Source organism: Octopus sinensis, linkage group LG1 (assembly GCF_006345805.1).
Source record: "Octopus sinensis linkage group LG1, ASM634580v1, whole genome shotgun sequence".
Lineage (NCBI taxonomy): Eukaryota > Metazoa > Mollusca > Cephalopoda > Octopoda > Octopodidae > Octopus > Octopus sinensis.
Genome location: NC_042997.1, coordinates 90,070,918 through 90,095,332, shown reverse-complemented (window position 1 = coordinate 90,095,332; position 24,415 = coordinate 90,070,918). Strand labels below are relative to the sequence as shown.

Below are 24,415 nucleotides of genomic sequence, written 5' to 3'. Positions count from 1 at the left end.
GGAATGAACTGTTCAACAATCCTCCAACAGGCCAGAGGACTGCATTGAGCTACAATGTCTTCTTTAGCATGGTTTCTACAGCTGGATGCCCTTCCTAATGCTAACCCCTTTACGGAGTGTACTAAGTAGATTTTTCAAGGCACTAGCACTAACAATACATTATAGTATCATTTTTATTGTCTCCCTGATTATTCTTTTCTTTTTCATGCATGACCATTTTTTATCACATATGTTCATGAACAAATGAATGACCTCCCCATTTCCCTTCCCTGAGCCTTCAACTCTTGATGGAATCATAAGGATTATATCATATGTAGTATGTTGTGGACATCTAAATCCATCAGAGTCCATCCCTCTCTAGGTTCAAGCACAGCTGATTTCTTCTAAAGCTAAAAGAGAACATACCTTGGTGCCAGACTGGTACTTTATTTATTGACTCCATAAAATATGAAAGAGTCAGAAAAAATAACACAAAGCATTCTATCTACCATCTACCAGCTCTGCCAATGTGGTAAGAAGCTTGCTTCCACATCACATGGTTCTAGTTTCAGTCCCATTGTGTGTCACCTTGGGCAAGTGTCTTCTACTATAGCCTCAGGCCAACCAGAGCCTTGTGAGTGGATTTGGTAGATGGAAACTGAGAGAAACCCATTGTATATATATATCTTTTATTTTTTATCTTTTACCCATTTCAGTAATTAGACTGCGGCACTTTTGCATAATAGCAATGATATATACTCACTCAATACACATACATACAGCTGCTTAATCTCTATAAAGAATATATTAATTTGTGTATGTGTGCTCATATGTACATTGAATTAGAGATGATCCTTCCCATAAAAGAGATGTATTGGCAAAAAATGTAACACTTCAAAATTGTAAAATAAAATCCTTTTTCTTTTGAATGTTTCCTTGACACCATTTACCATCTGCCACACCACCATACCATTATCTGAACTGCCCATTCCATTACTTTGTGTGTGCACATATACACATACACATAATATATAGATGTGTATATATATATATGTGTGTGTGTGTGTGTGTGTGATATATATATATATATATATATATATATACACACACACATACACACGTATATATACATATACACACATACACAATGTATGTGTGTATGTATTGCTCAGTGGTTAGAGCATTAGGCTCACAATTATGTGGTAGTGAGTTTGATTCCCAGACCAGTCTGTGTGTTGTGTTCTTGAACAAGACACTTTATTTCATGTTGGTTCAGTTCACTCAGCTGTAGAAATGAGTTGTGATGTCACTAGTGCCAAGCTGTATCAGCCTTTGCCTTTCCCTTGGATAACATTAGTAGCATAGAGAGGGGAGGCTGGTATGCACAGGTATCTGCTAGTCTTCCTTAACAACCTTGCCCAGATACTTTTGAGAGAATGTGAAATAATTGGGGTTTTTTTTTGGTTTTTTTGTGGAATAGTGAATCTCAGAGTACATATAAAGCTATAAATAATAGCATCTAGATATTGGATTGAGAACCCCTTCTCGATAGAAAAAGTCAAATGCTGCCCATAGGACTTGAACCCACAACTCCTGTAGACATGACAGGCATTCTAGCCTTGGACCAAAGCAATCCTTCATATGTGTGTTTGGTTGTGTGTTAAGAAGCTTGCTTCTCAGTCATATGGTCTTGGGTTCAGTCTCTTAGTATAGTACCTTGATTATCTTCTATTATAGCCCCAGCTCATCCCATGCCTTGTGAGAAGGTTTGGTAAATGGAAACTGAAAGAAGCTTATTACATATGAATGTATGCATGTGTTCGTGTGTTTGTGTGTGCCCTTGTGTAGACATCACATGGTGGTTGTAAATAAGCACCGTTGTCATACTAGAGAGGATATTCATTTCCAATCTTCCTTGAAAAACAATGTCTGGTCATGACAGGGAAATATCACCTTCCTTGGAAACAGGTGAAGGCTGGCAACAGGAAGGGCATCTGGCCATAGAAAACCTGACTCAACAAAATCTATCTGACCTATGCAAACATGTAAAAGTGAACATTATGATTATGATCAGGAGGATATTTGCATGTGTATATATTTTTTAAAGTCTTGTATGTTCTCTAACACACCTACACTCACACACACACATGTGCGTGCACACGCACGCACAACTACCATAACACCATACCTTGTCACCCACCTATCTTTCTTTGCATGTTTTAAGTGATGAACTAACTGGACGTTACTATAATTGATCACTGCAATCTCATGCAGAAACATTTTTCTGTTTTTTTTTTTTTTTCCATGGAAAAAGAGGGAGAGTAAATTTTCATAATTATGTGCATGTGTGTATGTGTGTATGATCTTGTATCTGTCAACTCTTGGAGGAAAATGGTTTGGTAAATGGGGATAAGCTGATGGGTTTGGTGAATGGAGTTGGGGGGGAGATGCTGTTGAAGTGAGCAGAGGCAGTAAAGCAGTACAGTGGTTTTCTGTAGAAACCAAACCCTGCAAGCAATGTGATTTGTCACCTGAGCGTGTTGGTTTGGCACCAATGTTCTCGCTGTCAATTTGGCCTGGCCATTCATTTCTCTTGCTTTGCACCTCGATTTGTTCAATGGTTATCTCCCACCAACACCACCACCTTACACGCACACACACTCCTATGTGTGTATGCATGTGTTTGGCTTGTGAGCGATTGTGCATTTGTGTATGTGAGCTTATGTGCAGAATGTGTAAGAGCACTTTCCAAGGGACAACATGGAATCTCTCATTTTTGCCTCTCTAACTATGTTTCTATTTGTCTGAACTCTGTGTGTGTGTGTGTGTGCATGTGTACGTGCATGCATGTGTGTATGTGTGTGTTCTGTTTATTAATCTATCTATATTTGAATTGTCACACACAACTGCACTCTGTGTAGTAGTGTGTGTTCTGTTTATTAATCTATATTATCTGAATTGTCTTTCTCTCTCCCTCTCTCTCACACACATACATACACACACACACAACAACAGCAACAACAACAACACACTGTGTAGCTGTATCTCTGTGTGTGTATTCATGTTCTGTTTTATCTGTTCATCCATCCATCTATCTAGCTATATAATCTAATCATCTATTTATCTAATCTACTGCTCTACCTTTCTAAACTCTATCTGATTTGTCTATGTGCATGTCTGTCCACCTAAAGTATCTACCTAATTTATCTATCACTTTATTTATGCCACTCTTTTTTTATTTCTCCCTCTGCATACATACATGCATACATATATATACATATATATATAGTTAACCATCCATCCATTCATGAATCTCTCTGTCTTTTTATCTATCTATCTTTCTGTCTGTCTATCCATCCATCCAGGCATGTTTGAATTTCTCTCTCTATCTCTCTTTATGTATGTGTGTGTGCATGTCTACACATATGTTTGTGCATGTATATGTATGCATTTCTATACATAGGTATCTGCATATATATATATGCATTTTTATATATATATGTATGCATTTGTATATGTGTGTACATATATGTATGTATACATATGCATTTGTATGTACATGTATGCATTTGCATGCATATCTATGTGTGTATGTATACATGTGTGTGTATGTGCATGTATATACATGTCTGTATATGTGTCTGTATGTAAAATTAGACACACACATACATAAAAGTTTCTTCTCTCTCTCACCTTCCCCTTCAGTTCTGGCTCTCACCTTCCTTTAGTCTCAGCTTTGTTCTCTTATATCTTACAAATAGCTTTGTCCCCTATTTTTCTGGTGATTCCCTCCAATTTTCACACGTCATAAACCAATAAAAGCTATGTCTGACCTGCTGTTACTTCTCTTTACTTTTTCAATTATTATCTTCTGTTTCTTTGCACTTCTCTCTCTCTCTCTCTCTCTCTCTCTCTCTCTCTCTCTCTCTCTCTCTCTCTCTCCCTTTCTATCCCTCCACCTCTATCTTTCTTGTCTTCGTCTTTCTCCCATCTACACCTTCTATTCTTTCTCTCTATGCCCCTTTTCTCTATCCCTTCCCCTGTCTCTATTTTTCCCTATCACCCTCCTCTCTCTCTCTCTCACCCTCTCTCATTTTCTTTTACTTTCTCTTCCTCATTTTTTCTCATCCTTGCTCTACCTATCTCTTTCAGTTTTCTCTCTCTCATTCTCTCTCTTTCTCTCTCTCCACCTCTGTCTTTGTCCTCTTCCTCTTTCTTCTCTACCTTCCATTCTTTCTCTCTATGCCCTTTTCTTGATCCCTGTCTCTATTTTTCCCAATCTCTCTTCTCCCTATCTTCATTCTCCCTGCTCCACAATATTTGTCTCCCAAGATGCCACATTATGTAATTCACACACAAATTTAGATAATAAAACTGTCCACTATGGCTGTATCTACATACCACTGTCTAACACTACACTCTGTCTTTATGTATTTTGATGACAATTGGAAATTATTTTCCGCTTCCTGTCAAGCTGTCTCATTGCTTACAAACTTCTCTCATTGTCTTAATGTCTCCCTATTTTATTGACTGTCTGCTTGTCTCAATGACTGTTTACTTATCTTACTGTATGTCTACATCATTGTATGTCTTTGTCTTACTCTCAATCCCACAATCTATCTGTCTCACAGTCTATCAGTCCCACAGCCTATCTGTCCTACAGTCATGTCCCACAAACAATCTGTCCCACAGTCTATCTATCCCACAGCCTATCTATCCCACAGTCAATCTGGCTCACAATCAATCTGTTCCACAGTCTATCTGTCCCACAGTCTAGATTTTCCCTGTCTACCTATTTCACTGGCTGTGCTCTTGTCTCAACAACTGTTTGCTTATCTTACTGAATGTGTATCTCACTATATGTCTCTAACTCACTCTCAGTCCAATAGTCTATCTCTCCAACAGTCTATCTACTGCACTATCTGTCTCATAATCTGTTTGTCTAACAGACTGCCTATTTTACTGTGACACTGTCTCACTCTCTATCTGTCTAAGACACTGTCTCAATGAATGTCTATTTCACTCTGTCTACCACACTATCTGTCTGTCTCACACTCCCCACCTGTCTTCCATTGTGTATCTCTGTTACTGCTTGACTGTATTACTGTTGCTCAATCTCATCTTTTTGCCTGTCTCTTTGCCTCATTGCCCACCTCACTGTCCACTTCACTGACCAACTGCATGTCTTCCTGCCTTCCTCTTTGTTTAATTGTCTGTCTGTCTGTCTGCCCATCTGCCCAACTCCTCTTTGCTGGTATTTCTTCTTGCGTTTCTATTTTTCAAGTTCTACTTTTGCTTTACAGTAGAATGCGTTTCAATTCTAAAAACTTAATGCTAGCCTAGAAATGTACTTATTCATCATCTTTATCATCATTGCTGTCGTTTTTATATTGATAATGCCAGTGGTGGTGGTGATGATGATGATGGTGATGATAATAGTCATGGAAAAAATATTCACAAACAATATTAATTAAATGTTTTTTTATCTTTTAATCTTATAGTTTCAGTTTACCCTTTTCCAGGTTTCGTTTCTTCCTTAGATTTTCATTCTCAAATGTGATCAACTTTCCATGGACATATTTTCTGATTGCAGGTTTTTGTTGACACTCCTGGACTTGTTACTTCGAAGAGCTTTTCAAAGTAAGTTCTGTTGTGTTATTCTTTTTTTTTTTTTTTTACGAAAGCATATCATTGGATTGTTGTTGAAATTCAAGTTCTTCCTAGAGATTTCCACACAGCTTCTGTCTACTCAAGGCTAAGGGAAAGACTCTTGCCTAAAGTGCTGTACAGCCAACTGAATCTAGGACCTCCTATTTGAAAAGCAAACTGCTTTACCACATTGCCATGCTTACCTCTATTCATACTGGGGTGGGATTTGTAGATGACACCCTAGCAGGTCAGGTAATCATGTAAAAGGCTCTCTCATTGGCTTAAAAAAAAGGCATGTGTGATAAGATTGAGTTATGTGTGTGTACAATGATGTTGAAGTTCTGTTGTATAATGTATGGATGCATGGTGAGATTCTTTTGTCAAATATGTGTGTGTGTATATATATATTAGTGATCTGTTGTGTAATGTATGTATGTCTTTGTGTCTGCATGTGGTGAAGTTTGTTGTGTAATGTGTCTGTGTGTGGTGAGATTCTGTTGTATGTGTGTATGGTAAACTCGTGTTGTGTAGTGTGTATGTTTTGTGCATGTGTGCACACATAAGCATTTGTGTGTATAGGATCTGTTGCAATGTGCATGTGTGTATGTGTTTGGATCTGTTGTGTAACATGTGCTTGTGTGTCTGTGTGTGGTGAATTTCTGTTGTATGATGTATGTGATGTGTATATAGGTGTATGGTGCACTGTTGTATAATGTGTGTGTGTATAGTGCACTCATGTGTAGTGTGTGTATGTGTACGCATGTGAGTGTTGTGAGGTTTTGTTGTATAATCTATGTGTGCGCACATGTGAGAGTAGTACATTGCCATTTCTGTTGTATAATGTATGTGTGGTGTGATATGTTATAGGTAGTGTCTCTCTCAATTTAGCAGATATGTAATCAAAGATGACAACCCAGCCATGACCATGTCATCTTATATTTCCAGTCATAGTACAGATCCCAAACAACTACATAACTCAATGTATCCTGTATTGTTTTAAAACTGTAGCTTGTAATATGACGGAGATTTAGCTACTATTTCTAGTAGGTCATGCAACCAATGTAGAGACTTCCCTCTAGATAGACTTAATCTTCAGGCTTTTAATGGTTTTGTGTTGTATATGCGTGCTCTTTTTTTCTTTTAAAGCCTCCTATTTGCTCTCCTCATCTCCATTACTTTTCATATTACATGTGTGTCGCCTTTTATTAATTAATTTTGTGGAAAGGTAATTTCTGGCATGGTTTTTACAGCTGGATGTCCTTCCAAACGCCAACCACTTTACAGTGTGGACTAGATACTTTTTACATGGCACCAGCACTAGCACATAACTTGAGTCACCAAGTAACTTGCAAGACAAAGATTCTTTGAGAGGGGATGGAGAATTGGAGGAGGTGATCACGTATCAGATGATGGGAGGTGACAGAGAGACAGAAACAGGTGTCTTACTGTAGAGAAGTTACATGGTTATCCAGTCAGAGAGAGAGAGGGTAATCAAGAATGTGAACAAAAACAGGTGTGCTACTGTCATTAATGTTGGTAAGGAGTGTAGGCATCATAATGGACCTATGGTGCACACTAGAGTTGATGTAGCATGTGTTAAAAGAGAATTCTATGTATGCTATAATGGTGTGATCAGACAAGAAGCTTCTGACCCAAGAGATAAAAGTCTGTTGGAACCCATAGATTAGTCAAATCAACCTGAGGTTATGGCAGAAGACACCTGTCCAAGGTGCCCTGCAGCAGGATAAAACCCAGAATTGTGATTGTGAAATGAAATTCTCAGCTACATTGCCATGTCTGCATCACTTATAACTTATTATTGAGTAGATCTGGTCAGTTATAAGTTGACCTATGTCCCTGAAATAACCTGTATAATTCTAACACAACAGAATTACATCCAGCACTCTGGATATAAACAGTGTTTGATGTGTCAGTGTGATTAGGTCTTGCAGCCATTTGTGCATAAGTTTAAAATGTGCCTGATATGGGTGATGTAATGTTTGATATGTGTAAACATTTCACAAATGTAACCTTTGAAGTGTGTAAAATTTGTCAGGTACACAGTTTTACTTCTGTAATATTTGACAAAGATAATGCTAATGGTTCTGTTGATGTTAGCATGAGTGAGATAGACAGAGACAGACAAAGAGAGATAAAAGTCTACTATTATATAAAATTCCACTTCAGTCATTCCAAATGTGACATCCTCCCCCAAAATATTGAATATCATTCATGTTGAAATTTCCAGTAAAGTAAAATGTAATGGCAGGTGTCTTGCATTCTCCACAGGGGAAGTCATCAAGAAGTATACATGTGTGTGTGATAGTAAAGTGTGTGATATTTATGAAAAATGTTTCTTTTTATTGGAATTATTTTGGATAATTTCAAGCCAAGAAACTTTAACTGAAGCTTTGATCTCTCCTGTAAGTAGACATAATGGAAACAACAAGAGGGAGAATCAACAACTGTCTGTTATTTTCACACAAAATAACTCTTGTCTCAAGTTCTTTCTGCTTTTATCTAATTATCATACTTCACTTATATAACAAAATAAAGGGTGCCAATCCTAACTGAAATAATGGAACTTGCTAAGGAGACTTGAGCTTCTCAAATAGGTAATAATAGATAACAAAAATAAATAAAAGTAGTTTTAAAGTTTTGTGGAAAAAAAAAAAGAAAACAGTCTTCTTTTAGACTTCTGGTAAGAAATACAAACATGGATTAAAAGAATTGATGATGATAATGAAAGGAGAAAACTGTTGCAAAGAAACAATTATGACAACTTTGACAATGGTAATTCAGTGTTCCATGTTGACACCTTACATCAACCACAAACTATGTTCAGACTTTTGAAAGCAACTTCTGATGAATAGCTTTGGCACATTTGCAGTGTAAAGAATAACTTCTTGGAATTGTCAATTTTCATGCTGATGCTTATCTCATGGACTGTTTGTTCTTGCACTACTCACACCCCTCCAGGGCAGGTTGTCTGACATAGGAAAGAGCTCGGCACAGATCCATATTTGCACAGTTCAGACAATACTCTCTCTCTCTCTCTCTGTAACAAGGCCTGTCCACAAGATCTATTGTTTTTTTTGTGTGTGTTTTGTCTATTGGGGACAGCACCACCACCACCATCACAATTTCCACCTCTATTCCTTCCATCAACTTTTAAACATATTTCCTGCCATTCCTCTCTATGACCATAGCTGCCTTAAACTGTCTCCATGTCACCATGCTCTCTATCTCCATCAGTTACATTTCTTCCTTCATAAACCATCTTAGTCATCTTCAACTTTTTCCACAACCATCTGCGGCTTTCACTGATTGGTTTTTCTGCAACCTGGAAAGATTGATAATGACTACGTTCAGTTTCAAGATGTTAGTTATTATCTCAAAATTACTGCAGATCAGACCAAAATATTCTGGGGACATTGCCAATTCTACCACAGTAGTAGAATATTGTGGAGATTATGCCTGTTTTGCTCCATAGTATTTAAATAGGCTACCATTATACTTAAAACTTTAACATTTTAAAATTACCTCATATATGTCTTTACCTATTTTGGCTAAAACAAACATACATGTATATATGTGCATGATTATATACCTAAGTGTGTGTATACATATATGTATGTAATATCTTTATATATCTTTGTGTGTTTGTGCTTCTTTGTGTGTGTGTGTGTGTGTGTGAGGTGAGTAAACTGAATATCTATTTCCTCTTGAGAAATTCAATTTAACTTGGTGCACACTAGTGTCTTGCTTGGAGCAGTTGACCTGGAAATGAAGTAACAGAAATTTGAAGTCATGTTAAGTTTTTTTAACTTAAAATGTTCACATGTGTAACCATACATACATAGATACAGACAGACAGACACCATGTGTAGTCTGATTTTTAGAATAGGTACACTATATCCCTGTGTGTTGCAAGAGGTAACTAAAAGTTTGATATCATGAAAAGCATCTGGCCATAAAACAGTGCTTCAAAAAGCCCCATCCAACCCATGCTAACATGGAAAAGTGTAAGTAAAAAAAAAACATGATGATATCATCACCATCATCCTTTTACAGTTGCTTTCCATGCTAGCATGGGTTGGATGATCATGACAGTTTGAATAATCTATTATTGGGAATCACTGCTCCTATACACTAGTGCTTGTTATGTATCATTTATTTTTTTTTTGTTTCTATGTCCGAATGCACTTCCTATTGCATACCACTTTAAAGAGTAATACTGGATGCATTTTTTTCATGAAAGATTGAAAAGTCCTCGGTGAGGCAGGACTATAAGAACCTCACAGTCCTATGCTTTCTCTGCTCATTTGACAACCACATGTATACAGGGCATATTTCTCATGGCACCAGTACAGGTAGAGGAGGAAAGTTACTGCATACACAGAGAATATAGAACATACTCAATAATCTAAGATGTGTGAACCAATGAAGAAGATGGAATACGAGAGAGACACAGAGAGAAGTGGATGTAGGGAGAGAGTGAAAGAGGGAATGAGAGAGAGAAAGAAAGCATGATGGCGGAAGAGAGAAAGCGTGAAGACAGGAGAGAGTAATAACAGCCTCACAGTCAGAATAGGGCGAAGGAAATATGAGTGTTAGTGTAGAGAATACTTAAAAATTTAAGGGCTACTTACATAAAGGCCAATATAAATACTAAGATCAGGAGGGTGGAACACTTTAAAAAAAGGATAAATAAAGTAATTACTAAAACCATTTTAAACAATTTTGCCATATTGTATAAAGTTAAAATTAGAGTTATTAAGAAGATTATTAAGAATAATATTATAACAAAAGGATAAAATTTCTTTGAGTACTTTTGAGTATATACCAAATTTTACCACAATAGAGGGAGGAATAGAAATTACATAGAAATAGTTTAATATTTATACATATTATATACTTCGATATTAACTTATTAGATGGTATCTATGGAGGTTGATCAATTGGAATTTACTGGTATTTAATAAAGGAGCACTGAGGCAAAAGAACATGCTAACTATATATTAATTAAATTATAATCTAAGCAGTTTATTTTAAGTTGTGAAGATACCAGTATTGTTTTATATAAGCTAAGTATGAATTTATAGGGGTTCAAAAATTAAGTTTATTTCATAAAGAAATTTTATCCTTTTGTTATAATATTCTTCTTAATAATCTTCTTGATAACTCTAAATTTTAACTTTATACAATATGGCAATATTGATTAGAATGGTTTTAGTAATTACTTTATTTATCCCTTTCTTAAAGTGATCCACCCTCCTGATTTTAGTATTTATAAGGGTTTTATCTAAGTAGCCCTTCTAATTGAGTACCCCTAAGAAACTATAATATCATGTATGGAGTAACACTAATAACTTTTAAAACCTATAATATACCTCTTAGTTTATAATTAGTATATAATTAGCATGTCCTATAACATCAATATTCCTTTAGCTAATACCAGGTATTAGTCTTTATTGATACAAGCTAAATATGTAAATAAACAATTTTTAGTTTGAAATACTTAAATTATAATATTTTCTATAAATCTTCTCTACTGATGTTAATAAGGTATATAAACTTTATCATGGTTTTTAGTGATTAAGCTATTTTATTCCTTTTCTATGGTGTTCTGCCCTACCTGATCATTTTATTATTTTATAATAGCCTTTATTTATAAAATAAATCTAATTTTTGTACCCCTATAAATTCATACTTAGCTTATATAAAACAATACCGGCATCTTCACTACTTAAAATAAACTGCTTAGATTATAATTTAATTAATATATAGTTAGCATGTTCTTTTACCTCAGTACTCCTTTATTAAATACCAGTGATCAGTCTTCATAGATATCATCTAATAAGTTAGTATTGAAGTATATAATATGTATAAATATTAAACTATTTCGAGATAATTTCTTTTCTTCCCCCTATTGTGGTAAAAGTTTGGTATATACTCAAAAGTATTCAAAAAGATTTTATTCTTTTGTTATAATATTCTTCTTAATAAACTTCTGAATGACCCTAAATTTTATCTTTATACAATATGGCAATATTGTTTAAAATATTAAATATAGTACCCCATGACAAAATTTCCCCTGTATTATCATCATGGGTTTAATTGTCAGCTAACATCTTGATTTAAGATTTCCTTTACCAAATCTCATTATATTGCTTCAAATTAATCTTGATAGTTTTAGGACTATACCCACTATGATTTATGCCGACTCCCTCACTCCCTTTCCTAACAGACACTGCTCCTTGTTCTTTGGCCTTATATTTTGATATACAAAGACTAACAAAACTATAAATTAGAACTAACCACAAAAAACAGTGATAAGCTAGATCTCTCACAAGTCTTTCTTCCTGATACCTTAGTAGCTTCTAAGCTGAGGTGAAGACAGCATGTTCTTTGTCTATCTCGTTACCTTCTTGGAGGTTTTAGATAAAATTATACAAATGTGTCCATCTGTTTTAATTTAGTTCAATTCTATGTCATTATGCAGCTGAGGATTGCTCTGCATTTAAATTGATGTAATGATTGCATTGTTCAATTAAATGGATTTGCTTGAAACGATCATACTACATTACCTATGGATATCCTTGTTGCTCATTTTGATTTTATATATATATATATATATATATATGTGTGGTGTGTGTGTATATATGTATGAGTATATATGTATGTATGTGTGTATATATATATATATATGTATGTTTGTTTGTGTATATATATATATGTGTATGTATGTTTGTGTATATATATGTATGTTTGTGTATATATATGTATGTATGTGTGTTTATATATATGTAGGTGTATATATGTATATACATATGTGTATATATGTATATATGTGTGCATATGTGTATATATATATATATGTATATATATATATATATATATATATATATATATGTGTGTGTGTGTGTGTGTGTGTGTACATATGTATGTATGTGTGTGTGTATATATATGTATGTGTATATATAAAAAGCTGTGCTTGCACAGTGGATTTGAAAAATTATAATATATAAGCACGGGGCACATACTCGATTGCCTCGTATTTATATGTTTAATCTTGGTGTCCCTGTTGATGAAAGCTCCACCTGGCAAATTATTTTATTTGCTAATATAGAGTTAGAAACCATGGTCCAGGAGATAGATGGTAAATGTTTTTTTTTACATTCTAATCGAAATTTATCCCTAATAGTGGTTTGGATTTTAGCTATTCCTTCTAGCGTGCTAGGTTTTCTATGATGGTTACCTCTTATGTGTTTAAATGAACACTGTATTTATATGAATAATATATAGTATATTGACTAATTTTTCTACACACTAGGCCACTTGTAGTAAAAAAATTATATGTAAAGTATATATGTATGTGTGTATATATATGTATGTGTGTGTATATATATGTATGAGTATGTATATATATATATATATAACACCAAATCTCCCTGAGAACTACATTAAGAGTATGCATGTCTGTGTAGTGCTCAGCCACTTGCACGTTAATTTCACAAACAGGCTATTCCATTGTTTCGATCAACTGGAAAGTACGTCGACATAACTGAGAGTGCCAGGTTATGAGAAATGTTATGTCCAAGTGTAGAGTTTGAATATAGTTTGTACATAATGTAGTGTTGTTGGTGGGGAAATGATTAAGCTGAAGGACTATTGTCTCATTTTCACAGCAGAGTGGTTAGAATTGGGGCAAAGACATCCAGGCATAAAACCAATCCCCAATTTATGTTAAATCTGAGTTAACAATACCAGGAAAGGTAGAGCATTGTGATGCTGCAAGAACAGTTTGGTATATCAGTTAATGTATGGGAAATGACTGCTCTGGTGTGGATATGTATGTAAGTGATAAATGTTGTGTGAAAAGTGCTCTCAATGGCAGATATTTAATGAAGGAAACGATACAGGAATAATTGGTCAGATAAATCTCAAGACATTAATCTTCATGTATGAGATGAGGAAATATTAATGAATTTAATGAATAACACTATACAAGAGGGTGCTGAAAAGTTCCTGGCTTTGGGTAAGTGAAAAATGCAGGAAGATCAGTTATTAACACTTATTGCAGTGGTCCTTCAGTTTTTCTGATCCCTATGAAAAAACTTGGAAAGTTGAACCTCCAACCAGGCCTTTTGTGATACTCTTAGAGCCAGGAACTTTTCAGCACCCTCATGTGCTGTACAACAAACCTGTCTGGTAAGTACCCCATGTCTGGTAAGTTTACTGTCATCAGTTCACCACAGGGAAAGTTCATCATCATCAATTCACCATTTTTTTTCAATAAAATAGTTTTTAACTATTAATGGTGAGATACTATGGATATACTTTTTGGTAAACTTTCCTCATGGTGAACTTTCCTTGCGGTGAATTGCTGGCAGTGAACTTACCTGTAATTGTCCAACCTACCCATGGAAGTTGGGGAAAGAAAAAAATGTTACAATTTTGATAAGGTTAACCACTTTGAATAGTTGCTATGAGCCAGAGAAGAAGTTCTGTATAATCACTTGACCTGCTCAAGTGATTATACAGGTCTCCCTTAAAAAATTGTCTTTCTTTAAAATAGGTGAAATAAATATCAAAGATATTTTGCTCCATGCAGAAACTGCAGGAGCTACTCAGAGATATTGCAATCTCTTCTGAATCTATTCAATGTCAGAAACCCTTCTGTATCATCAGCAGGGATCTCAGGGTCACATGCATTTTACCCCTTAGCTTGTATGCTTGTCTGAATTAGGCAGCAAGGATTGAATTAATCTTCACCTGCAGAAGGGTTCTACCTACAATCTCAAGGGAGTGTGACCACAATAAAAATAGGAAGGTCTTTGCTTGGGCATTAACTTTACTGGAGTGTCTGGTGACTTCTTATAGCATTCAACTAATCTCTTCTTACCATGGAATCAGTTCTTGTATATCTGATTGAAGACAATAACTTTAATGAGGTACTATTAGCATAATTACCATTAATATCACAACCAATTTTGCTGTCATTAACACATCTTTTACTGTTGCTTGTACTACTACTATTATCACAATTCTTACTACCACTATCACCATTACCTTTACTTATCCACCAATACATTCACTATTTCAATGGTGGTCTTTCATTTGAACCCCTTTGAATTTAGATTAAATCCACTTTAACCAATAAAATATAATATAATCACCTTATTACATAACATTATTTATCATTGATAAATATCACCTTTTAAAAATCGTCTTAGCCTCATCATGTTCTTATCACATCTCTCTTTCTCACTCTTTTCCTCTCTACCTAAAAAGGAAATATTATGCAAGTCTTTGTTTTTCTTGCTTACCAAGGTCAATGAGATCATGGCTACATGTACATCTATTATTTTGTCTGTGCTAAATGCTAAATAACGAACAGCAAGCTCCTTTAATCAACTCTTTCTGGGAAAGATGGCTGAAAGATTTCCAAGTAGCAACTGTGAAAATTACATGCTACAACTGTTTTAATTCTCTCCTCTTTCGTCAAAAACCAACACTCCACAGATATTTTCCTCTCATCCCAAAATTTTCACACCTATCAGAGACAATTTTTCTTTTCTTTCTTTTTTTTTACCTTTTCTTTTTTCTTGTTTTCAACTATTTGGCTTGTCTTTCTCATAGATGGTGTTCCATTTTTGCTAATCTCTTCTGTGGACCTATGTGAGAAGATCCACTGCTATGTCATATCAGCCGCAAGTAAAAACCCAGCTGGTTAATTCAACACAACTTTCTTTTTGTTTTTACTCATTCTTCTATTTCTGCTTTCCTCCTATTTACACTCCATAATGGTGTGTGTTTATATTTTTTCTTTTCTGTATGGTGGGAGATGCTTGTCTACATAAGGTTTTTTTTTGTATTATTTTATCTACATATTTATTAATTTATTCCCGTTTTTTACTCCTTTTCTTATCTTTCTTTCTCCTCGTAGATATTTCAATTGTCTACTGCTTTTTACAAAGTTGACTTCGTTGACTTGATTCATAGAATTGGCTAAAGCTATTTTAAACCTAATTTCAACTTGCTTCAGCCTAATGGAAGAACTTCATGTTAAGATCTATCACACATTTAATTTTCATTCTTTCTACAGTTCTGTCTGGATAGCCAACTTGCTTATTTCAATGTATTATAGAAATTTTTCAGTGCAGTCCTTGCATTTGTAGTGTCAATCACGCTTTATGTGTGTAGTACCTATATTCCAAAGAGGCAAGTGAAGTCTTGTCTTCTCATGCTCTTTCTGGACCTGTGAATAAATACACTATGTTACAATTGTTGTGTGAATGAAAATTCTGACCACTTTTGAGAGAAAAAGAAAGAAAAATGAGAAAAAAAGGAACAAAATAATTTTGATATGATTTTCTCCCTTATATGAAAGAACGACGAGCTAATTAAACTACTTACATGTTTACATATTAGCAAATATATAGACAGGCCTAGGCATGATGTAGGCACAGGTTTAGGAAAGCGACAGGTGGTTGTATTGTGGTCACAAAGTTTGCTTCACATCCACATGCTTTCAGGTTTGGTCCCACTGTGTGGCACCATGGGCAAGTGTCTTCTACTGGAATCAGATGATGCTTTACAAGTGGGATTGGTAGAGAGAAACTAGAAGAAGCTTGTTGTTCGTGTGTGTGTATGCATGAATGAATGATATTCCATTTTTATTATTAATAGTATTTGAATGAAAAAATGGCGTCTGTGCTTACAATCTCCAGTAAGTAAAGGTCTCTTAAGTTTTAGCTTCCATTGGATCAGTGGAATAAAAGCAAGAGCCACTATACTTGGAAAATGAGTAAAAGTTAGTAACAGAAATGACGTCCAGCTATAGAAACTTTGTTTCAATGAGTTTTGCCAACTCCATGCCAGCATGGAATAGTAGATGTAAAACTGAACAAACTTAGCAGTAGAGTAGTCAAAGAAGCTGAGTGACTGACTATAAATATCTTAAAATATTTAGTTAGATTTCTATACATTCTATCATACTTGTCACTATCATCTACCCATCCAGTGTAAATTAGTACCAGTAGTGTATTAGGATTAATTGATGCTAATCTGCCCTTCTTCTACAAATTCATGACCTTGTGCCATAGTAAGAAATCAGTATTAAAAAATGTTCCAGTCAATTTACAAGGTTTTTAGAACCCATAATTGCTATTTTATTGTTAGATATCTATGTGTCAACATAGCAGTATTCAGTCAGTATCTTCTATTGCTAACAATTCCTACAGTAATTTCATGATAGCTACTGATACAGTGGAATAATTAATGCATTGTTTAGTAAGTAAAATGCAAAGTATACTGAGCAATAGTATTCTCCACTATTGTGTAGATTTGAGGCATGGATGATATACTACAAACAGTTAACAAAATTGTATACATTTATGATGAGACTCCTAAGACAGATCATGCATGTCATATGGAAAAAAAGATCAGGAAGACTACCATCATAGAGAAAGACAAGCTTCCTAGCATGAAAGAAATATTGGTGCAATAAAACCTCTGCTGTCTTTGGAGTGTCTAAAGAATGGAAGAAACTCAATTATCAAGACAAAAGCACATAGCTGTTTGGTAGTACAAGAAATTCAGTTAGACTCTGAGGAGATTCAAGAATCTGGCTAAATGTAGCACAAGGTGATTGAACATCAATTCCCACAATTGGACCAAAGTCACTGAGGTGATTGATTCACTTTTTTACTGTCTTTGATGATTGGTACTAGTCAGCTCCAATTAAGCAGATTTCTAATGCAGAGACGGCCAAGGAAAGCAATTATTCCATCCATGTAGTCATGGCCATCTCATGTTTATTGTGAGCTTACTATCCTAATATTTAGGAATTAAACATGTAGTCCTCAAAAGACATTGGGGAGTTTCTTGAGAGAAACTTTTCTGCTAAACCAAGCAGATCAACCAATGATTCACCTATGATAAAATAAGCACCAGTCATTTACTAAGATCAGTTCAATCAACTATACTCCTCTACAGCAAATTTATGGTCTTAGCAATGTTAAAATTGAACAGTGGTCAGATAAGAATAGCTGGCTTAAAGAGTTACTGCTGGGTGGACCAGTTATTTGTACACACACTCAGCATCACAGCAATAATTATAGCTGTTGTTGTTGGGTTGGCCAGTTAATTTCCCTGAAACAAGTTTACAGAAATAGAGGTCACTGTTTAAACAAAAATATCCACTTAACATTTCTGGTTTTGAGAATCCCATTTTTATTGTTACTGAGAAGTTAGCACAGACACATGCTTCTAACAAAGGTGAAGATCTTGTTTCTGAGGTTAAATGATCAATACATTATTTCTATTTATCCAATATAAAACTTGGCAGTGTAGTTACAGACATACATCTTTGTATAGTATGGTCTTAAAAAAGACTTAGCCTGGTTAAAAAGAAACTGAAAAATCCTTAGCTGGATTCTAATACCTTAATAGTATGTCAATGTCTTATTTATAAAAATTTACATGCACATTTTTTCTATGAATGAACAATGGGATGAAGTTATATTAATTTCATTAAAAAAAATATGGGATTAAACAACAAAGAATTTAAAGAAATTTTGAAGAGTTTTCAGAGAGAACAGTTTGTTGGAGAACCAAAGGTTATGAAATCAATAGAATGTTGAGTACCAGTCACAGGATCAGAATTCTGTATATTGTCACCAGTGTTGTACTATGTATGTGGCCAGCATGTGCTGAGCCAATAAAGGAACCTTCTCATGATCACTTGACCTGCTACAGATAGCTGCCAAATCTCATCAAATCTCACCATCTTAAAAAAGGAAGGACACATTGTAGTCCTTATTACTATTGTTTTTTTTTGTTTACTTTTCTCTGCTGGCATGTGAAAGACAGGACATTTTGAGTCAGAGTTTTACAACTGGTTACCCTTCCTGACACTAACTCTTTTAACCACTTCTGACAGTACTCAATAGTACAGCATACCTATCTAAAAACTAAGGCACACACTCATAGATATACAAAAAGAAAATGATGACATGGTTACAATTGCACTGACTTTAAGAATTCTTAGGTCTATTTGGCCAAGAACAACCCAAGATTAAGCAATTGCTGTACTATTGTAAGAAAACTATCTCTTTCACCTATTCATGATTAACATAAAGAAAATTTCATACATATATAGAGTAAACTTTAGCTTAGTTAAAATATACTTGTGACATATTTTAACTTCTAAATTCACTGCAGTTATCATGGAGAAAAATATTCTCTCCGATGGTAAAAGGCGTAAAAACACCATATCTGCTCAATAAAAATACAATTTTTTTCTCCACAGTAATTGCAGTAAATTTGCATTTAGAAGTTAAAATATGTCACAAACATACCTTAACATAAAGTTCATTTTTCCTAATTACTGCTTGGCACTGATGCCATTAAAGTACCACTATATCATAAATTGCTTAGCCCCTAAACAGCTATTGTACATTACCCAATTACACCTTACCTACTTTTGCTTTGGCCACCTCAGACCACACTGAAGGAGACGCCTTATGTTCAGACTAATCAGTGTGGTTTTTCAACTAGGCAGAACATTGTATATTGTGGATCACTGGATTTGTATATTACATCTGGTCTTCTGGCAGGTTACTTACAGGTCATAGCTGTGCCCAGTACCCTGGTTAAAGACCCTTTCTAACCAGAAGTTTTATAGACATTGCATACCTCATGCAAAAGTGTCTGCTCCTTGATACACTCGACAGACTAATGCCAACTCTCTCATTCATGACCTTCACACAAATATGGAGGCACATGGCAAATATTCCTGGTCACTGAGAGTGGCATCGTACCACAAACTGGTCTAAATGACTAGTTTCTTCCTAACATCCACTGAAAAGACTAACATAACAGCCATACAACAACAGTAATTGCTACTTCTAGTACTACCATTATAATATCTGATACACAACACACACTCAGCAAGAACAACAACACATGCACATTGCACTACACTATACACACTCAACGGTATACACCAAACACAGTTAGACACACTTCTCTTGATACTTACATACTTTACTTTGCACACATATACACACATCACAACATACAAAATACTCACAACAAAACACACCAAATACATTACATTAAATACAGTACAACATGCTAAATACACCACAGTTATACATTCAGCAATACTTTGAAAAATTTAAACAAAATGATATAAAAACAAGACTATAGACGCATCTTCAAAAGCACACAATTTTATATACAGACTTATATATACACATATCGATTTCGTATACATGCATTTACATAAAGACATTCACATTTAGATGGACTTACACACATACACATACATTTTTTTCATTATTTTCTTCCTTTCTTCACTTTTTACTTCAGAATCTTCATGGCTACATCCCAGTCTGTCATGCTAGCCTCCACATCACGTTGTCTACTATGTAGACCACCACATGATTCGATCATGTTGGCAACCCTATTACCGTATTATTCCCCTCCACCAACCTATCCACTACCACATAAATACAGTCATAACTAAAGCATTAACTCTTTTCCTGTAACTATACACATTAAGCTTGTCATGCTAGCCACCACATCATCACTCCCCCCACTCAATCATTCTAGACAGCATTATCCTCATCATAACCACCACCACAAACCATCACCACTAACCACCTCCACTAACCACCAGTCTGTCAGTGGGTGCTAGCCATCTCATCACTACAAATACATCTAAGAGAAATATCGCCACCCCACCCCCATCACAAGACATCCTCCTCTTCCCACCCCACTATATCCATTAAAGGACTCCCCCTCTCTGTCATCTCCCCTACCATCACCACCACCATCACTACATTGGGATGTTGCCATATGGTGCATTAACACCTTGACTAGCCGTATTAGGAGATATGTCCCCCTTCTCTTCCTCTCCTGGGAGCTGTGCCTGCTTCTCCCTCTCTCCTTACTTCCAGTATGGATGGTGGTTGTGGTTTTGGTGATGGTGGTGGTGGTGGTGCTGGTAAGTATGGTGACAACCTCTTCACACCATCGTACCTCTGTTCTGACTAACAGCAAGGGAAAGACAGACAGACATTGAGAGAGATGGGAATAAGCCACTCTTGGAATTCTTCTCTTTTTCTCTCCTCTGCCTTCTACTCTTCCTCCTCTTTTTTCACTGTCCTTGCTTACCACTCAACTCCTTCACCACCATCACCATCACCACAACCAACATCAAAACCTTCATCACTGCCATTATTATCACACCACTAAACAACAGCAACAACAGCACTGACTCACCCATCACCAACGCCACATTGCTACCACCACCAATAGCTATACTACAACCACCACTAGCAACAACACTACTACCACCACCACTTCTATCACTACCACCAACATCAGCACTACCATCTCTAACAACAGCACTCATCACAACAAGCCGACTTGCTTGAAATAGCAGCCAATGTAGTCCTCTACTCACTATTTCAGAATAAAAGATGAGTGGGCCCAGCTGGAATGTCTTTAATCTTAGATCTGCTTGATTAGAGTTGACCTGGGGCTAAACAGTGCTAACTACAACAACAGTGTCATCATTAACAATACTTACTGTCACTGCTACACAAAAAAATAAATAAATAAAAAATAGCAATCACCAACAAAAGAATCTACTGCTTCAACAACATCAGTAACACAACTCTATGAAAAACCACAACCATACAACACTATCAGGGACCAACAACAACACTATCAACAACGTCAACAACTATCAATGATGTCAATGATAAAGTATTATCAATGACTACAGTCATATAGCACTATCAAGGACCACAATCATACTTATTGTATCAAAGACCATAGCACAACAATATCAACAGTACTAGCAATGATCATAACCATACAATACTACACTATCAACAATACAACAATAGAATGCCTTCAGTGATATCGACAATACAACACTATTAATGATATCAGCTCAACACTATCAACGACATTAACAGCACTAGCAATGGTCCGAACCATACAACACTATCAGCAACACAACATTATCGATGATATCAGTGATACCTCCTCATCTTCATCATTCTTTAACATCTGTTTTCCCTGCTAGCATAGGTTGAACAACTTGACCAGCTTGACCAAAGTTGACAAGCTGGAGTGCTACACTAGATTCCAGTCTGATTTGGTTTCATTTCTACAGCTGGATGCCCTTCCTAATGACAATCATTATCAATTACTACAACCATACAGTTCTATCAAGACAGAACATCATCAGGTATGTCATTAACACAACTCTATCAACACTATCAAAGACCATAGCACAATATTATCAAAGACCAAAATACTATGAAAGACACAACACTGTCAAGAACCTCAACCATACAACACTATCAAACAATAGAACAACAACACTATCAGTGATATCAACACCACTGTCAATAAGAACAAAAACACAACATTCAGCAACATCAACAACACATCATTATCAATGACACTAACAATACATGATTAACAACACCAATGTCACAACACTGTCAGAGGCCACCACTACAAGTTGATGAAGGAGCCTCTACACAGGCGCTTGATTTACTTAAAACAGCAACCAAATTCCCTCAATTCAAAACCTATTGTTTTAAAAAGAGGACACATTAACTCATGTAGTCTTAGTTGTACAAAAAGATGGGATGGCAGCATCTAAAATGCTTTGGATCACAGGTCTACCCAGCCGGGGTTAACCTGGGATTAAGCAGGTTTATGAAACTAAAGCATTTCATTTTAAAAGAAAGGAAGAGAAATCAGTGTTTGGAATAGTTGTCATCCTTTGTCAAGATAGAAAGAGAAATGAAGAAAAGAAAATGTATTTAAGACAGGTGAAAGCAAAATTGCATTATTAAGAATGTAGTCAGGGATTGATAGTGGACAGGAAGTACTATAAAATCAATAGTTTGTCAATAGTCTCCAGCAATATAGGGTGAACCAAATGAAGGGCTAATGCCAGAAGTAACTGGGTGAATTGTAAATTTTGTATGTGTGAGTATACATTTGTGTGTGACAATAGGTGGAGGATTAAGTATGTGAAAGTTTTATATGACTGTATTATGTGTGTGTATTTATGTTTGCTCATTTGAACAGAGTGTATTTGAGTGTATCTTGTTTATTTGTCTTAATGAGATCCTCAGTGGCAGTGAGGACTAGCGTTTGAAATTACAGTAAGGGTTTTAATTGTATGTGGTTCATGTTTTGGAGCAGGAGGGTATGATGCAATAATGTTATCTATGATTTTTGTACAATTACTGGCAGTGCTCCAGTATGGTCACAGCTTTTGGGCTGAAACATATAAAAGAATAATTAAAAGGAAAAGTCACTTGAAATATGTATTTATGTTTGAGAGAGGTTCTCTGGGAATGTGTGTGTGTGTGGAAGTATGTGAGAAATTGTGGTGAGTTTCTGTGGAAGTAGGGAATGAAGTATGTGTGTGTTGAGTGCTTGTGAAGGGGTTTTTGACCATGTAATTAGTGGGTTGTTTTGAAGAAACAGAATTGGTTGTTGATACCAAATGAAGCAGAAGATGGATTGTTGTCTATGGCTGAGACAAGAGTGCTGTAGAGAATGAAAGTGATGGACAACAGGTTTCTATAATCCAGTGCTGATATGCTGGACAATCATTTAGCCTAAAACCAGTTTTACTTATATACAATAAGCCAGAATTGACCCACGATGCAACAAACTCAATAGGAGCCAGCTTAACCCCCTCCTGGGTGAATGCCATTACAAGACAGGCAGACAATAAGCCAGAATTGGCATTTTAAAGCAGCAGATGGCTTAGATGAATCAATCCATGATATGGAAGGTAGAACTATGTCTACATAGGCTAGTGATGTTCTGGACAAAGGAACATGGATTACAGTTGGAGTGGTAGCACAAGAAAGGATTCTAATTGGGTGTGGTGAACGATGAAGAAAATGCAAACCAGGAGGTTGCCCAGGTTGCAATAGATTCTGAAGGAAGAGAGATATTCAGAAAGGATGTGAAGGGATGGCACTTGTGCAAGATGGTGCACTGGAGATGTTGGGTGGTGGGATGGAACATGGGGAGGAAGGGAAGTCAGAGATGTGATGGTTATGAAGTGGAAGCATAGAGATGTGATCAGTAATTAAGGCATAATGGCTAACAGCATCAACAGCTGACTGGAGGCAGTCATGTTGTAGAAAGAAATGAACAATTTGATAAGATTTCACCTTAGAGCCAAAGAGTTATTAAGGTAGCGAGCTGGTAGAATTGTTAGCATGCTGGATAAAATGCTTAGTGGTATTTCACCCATCGCTATGTTCTGAGTTCAGATTCTATTATTATTATTATTATAATTTCTCAATTCTGTTTCCATTTCTTGTCGAGTGTCTTCCTGACACCTAGGACAAAGAAACGTTCTGTATACATTGATAGGCGATTAAAATAAACACACCAGCTTGTTCATTTACAAAGTCATGTGACAGAGAAAAAGGGGAAGAAAGACAGAGAGAAAAAGGGAAAAAAAAATACAAAAAGTAAACAAAGAAAATAAAGGGGAAAAAAGGAAAGAAAATTTGCAGCAACAATGCTCTTCTCAGTATGTGTAATGTACCAGTTAAGACAATCTTTTGCACTTTCTGCATGGCTTGTAAGCTAGGGATCATCCTTAAATGATTTTCAGTTCCTTTTTTGATTATATGATTATTGTTATTATTATTATTACCCACAATCACTACTAATATCATCACCATTACTACTACTATTACCACCACCATTA

At 35.6% G+C, this 24,415-nt stretch overlaps 1 protein-coding gene across 1 annotated transcript in view; it reads left to right on the top strand.

The window, feature by feature from the left end:
- Positions 1 to 24,415, top strand: part of LOC115217375 (GTPase Era, mitochondrial) — a 121,953-nt gene that overhangs the window by 70,567 nt on the left and 26,971 nt on the right. Inside the window, exon 5 of the mRNA XM_029787092.2 lies at positions 5,573 to 5,619. Within this exon, the coding sequence (XP_029642952.1) occupies positions 5,573 to 5,619 (47 nt within the window). The remainder of the gene's footprint in view (positions 1 to 5,572; positions 5,620 to 24,415) is intronic.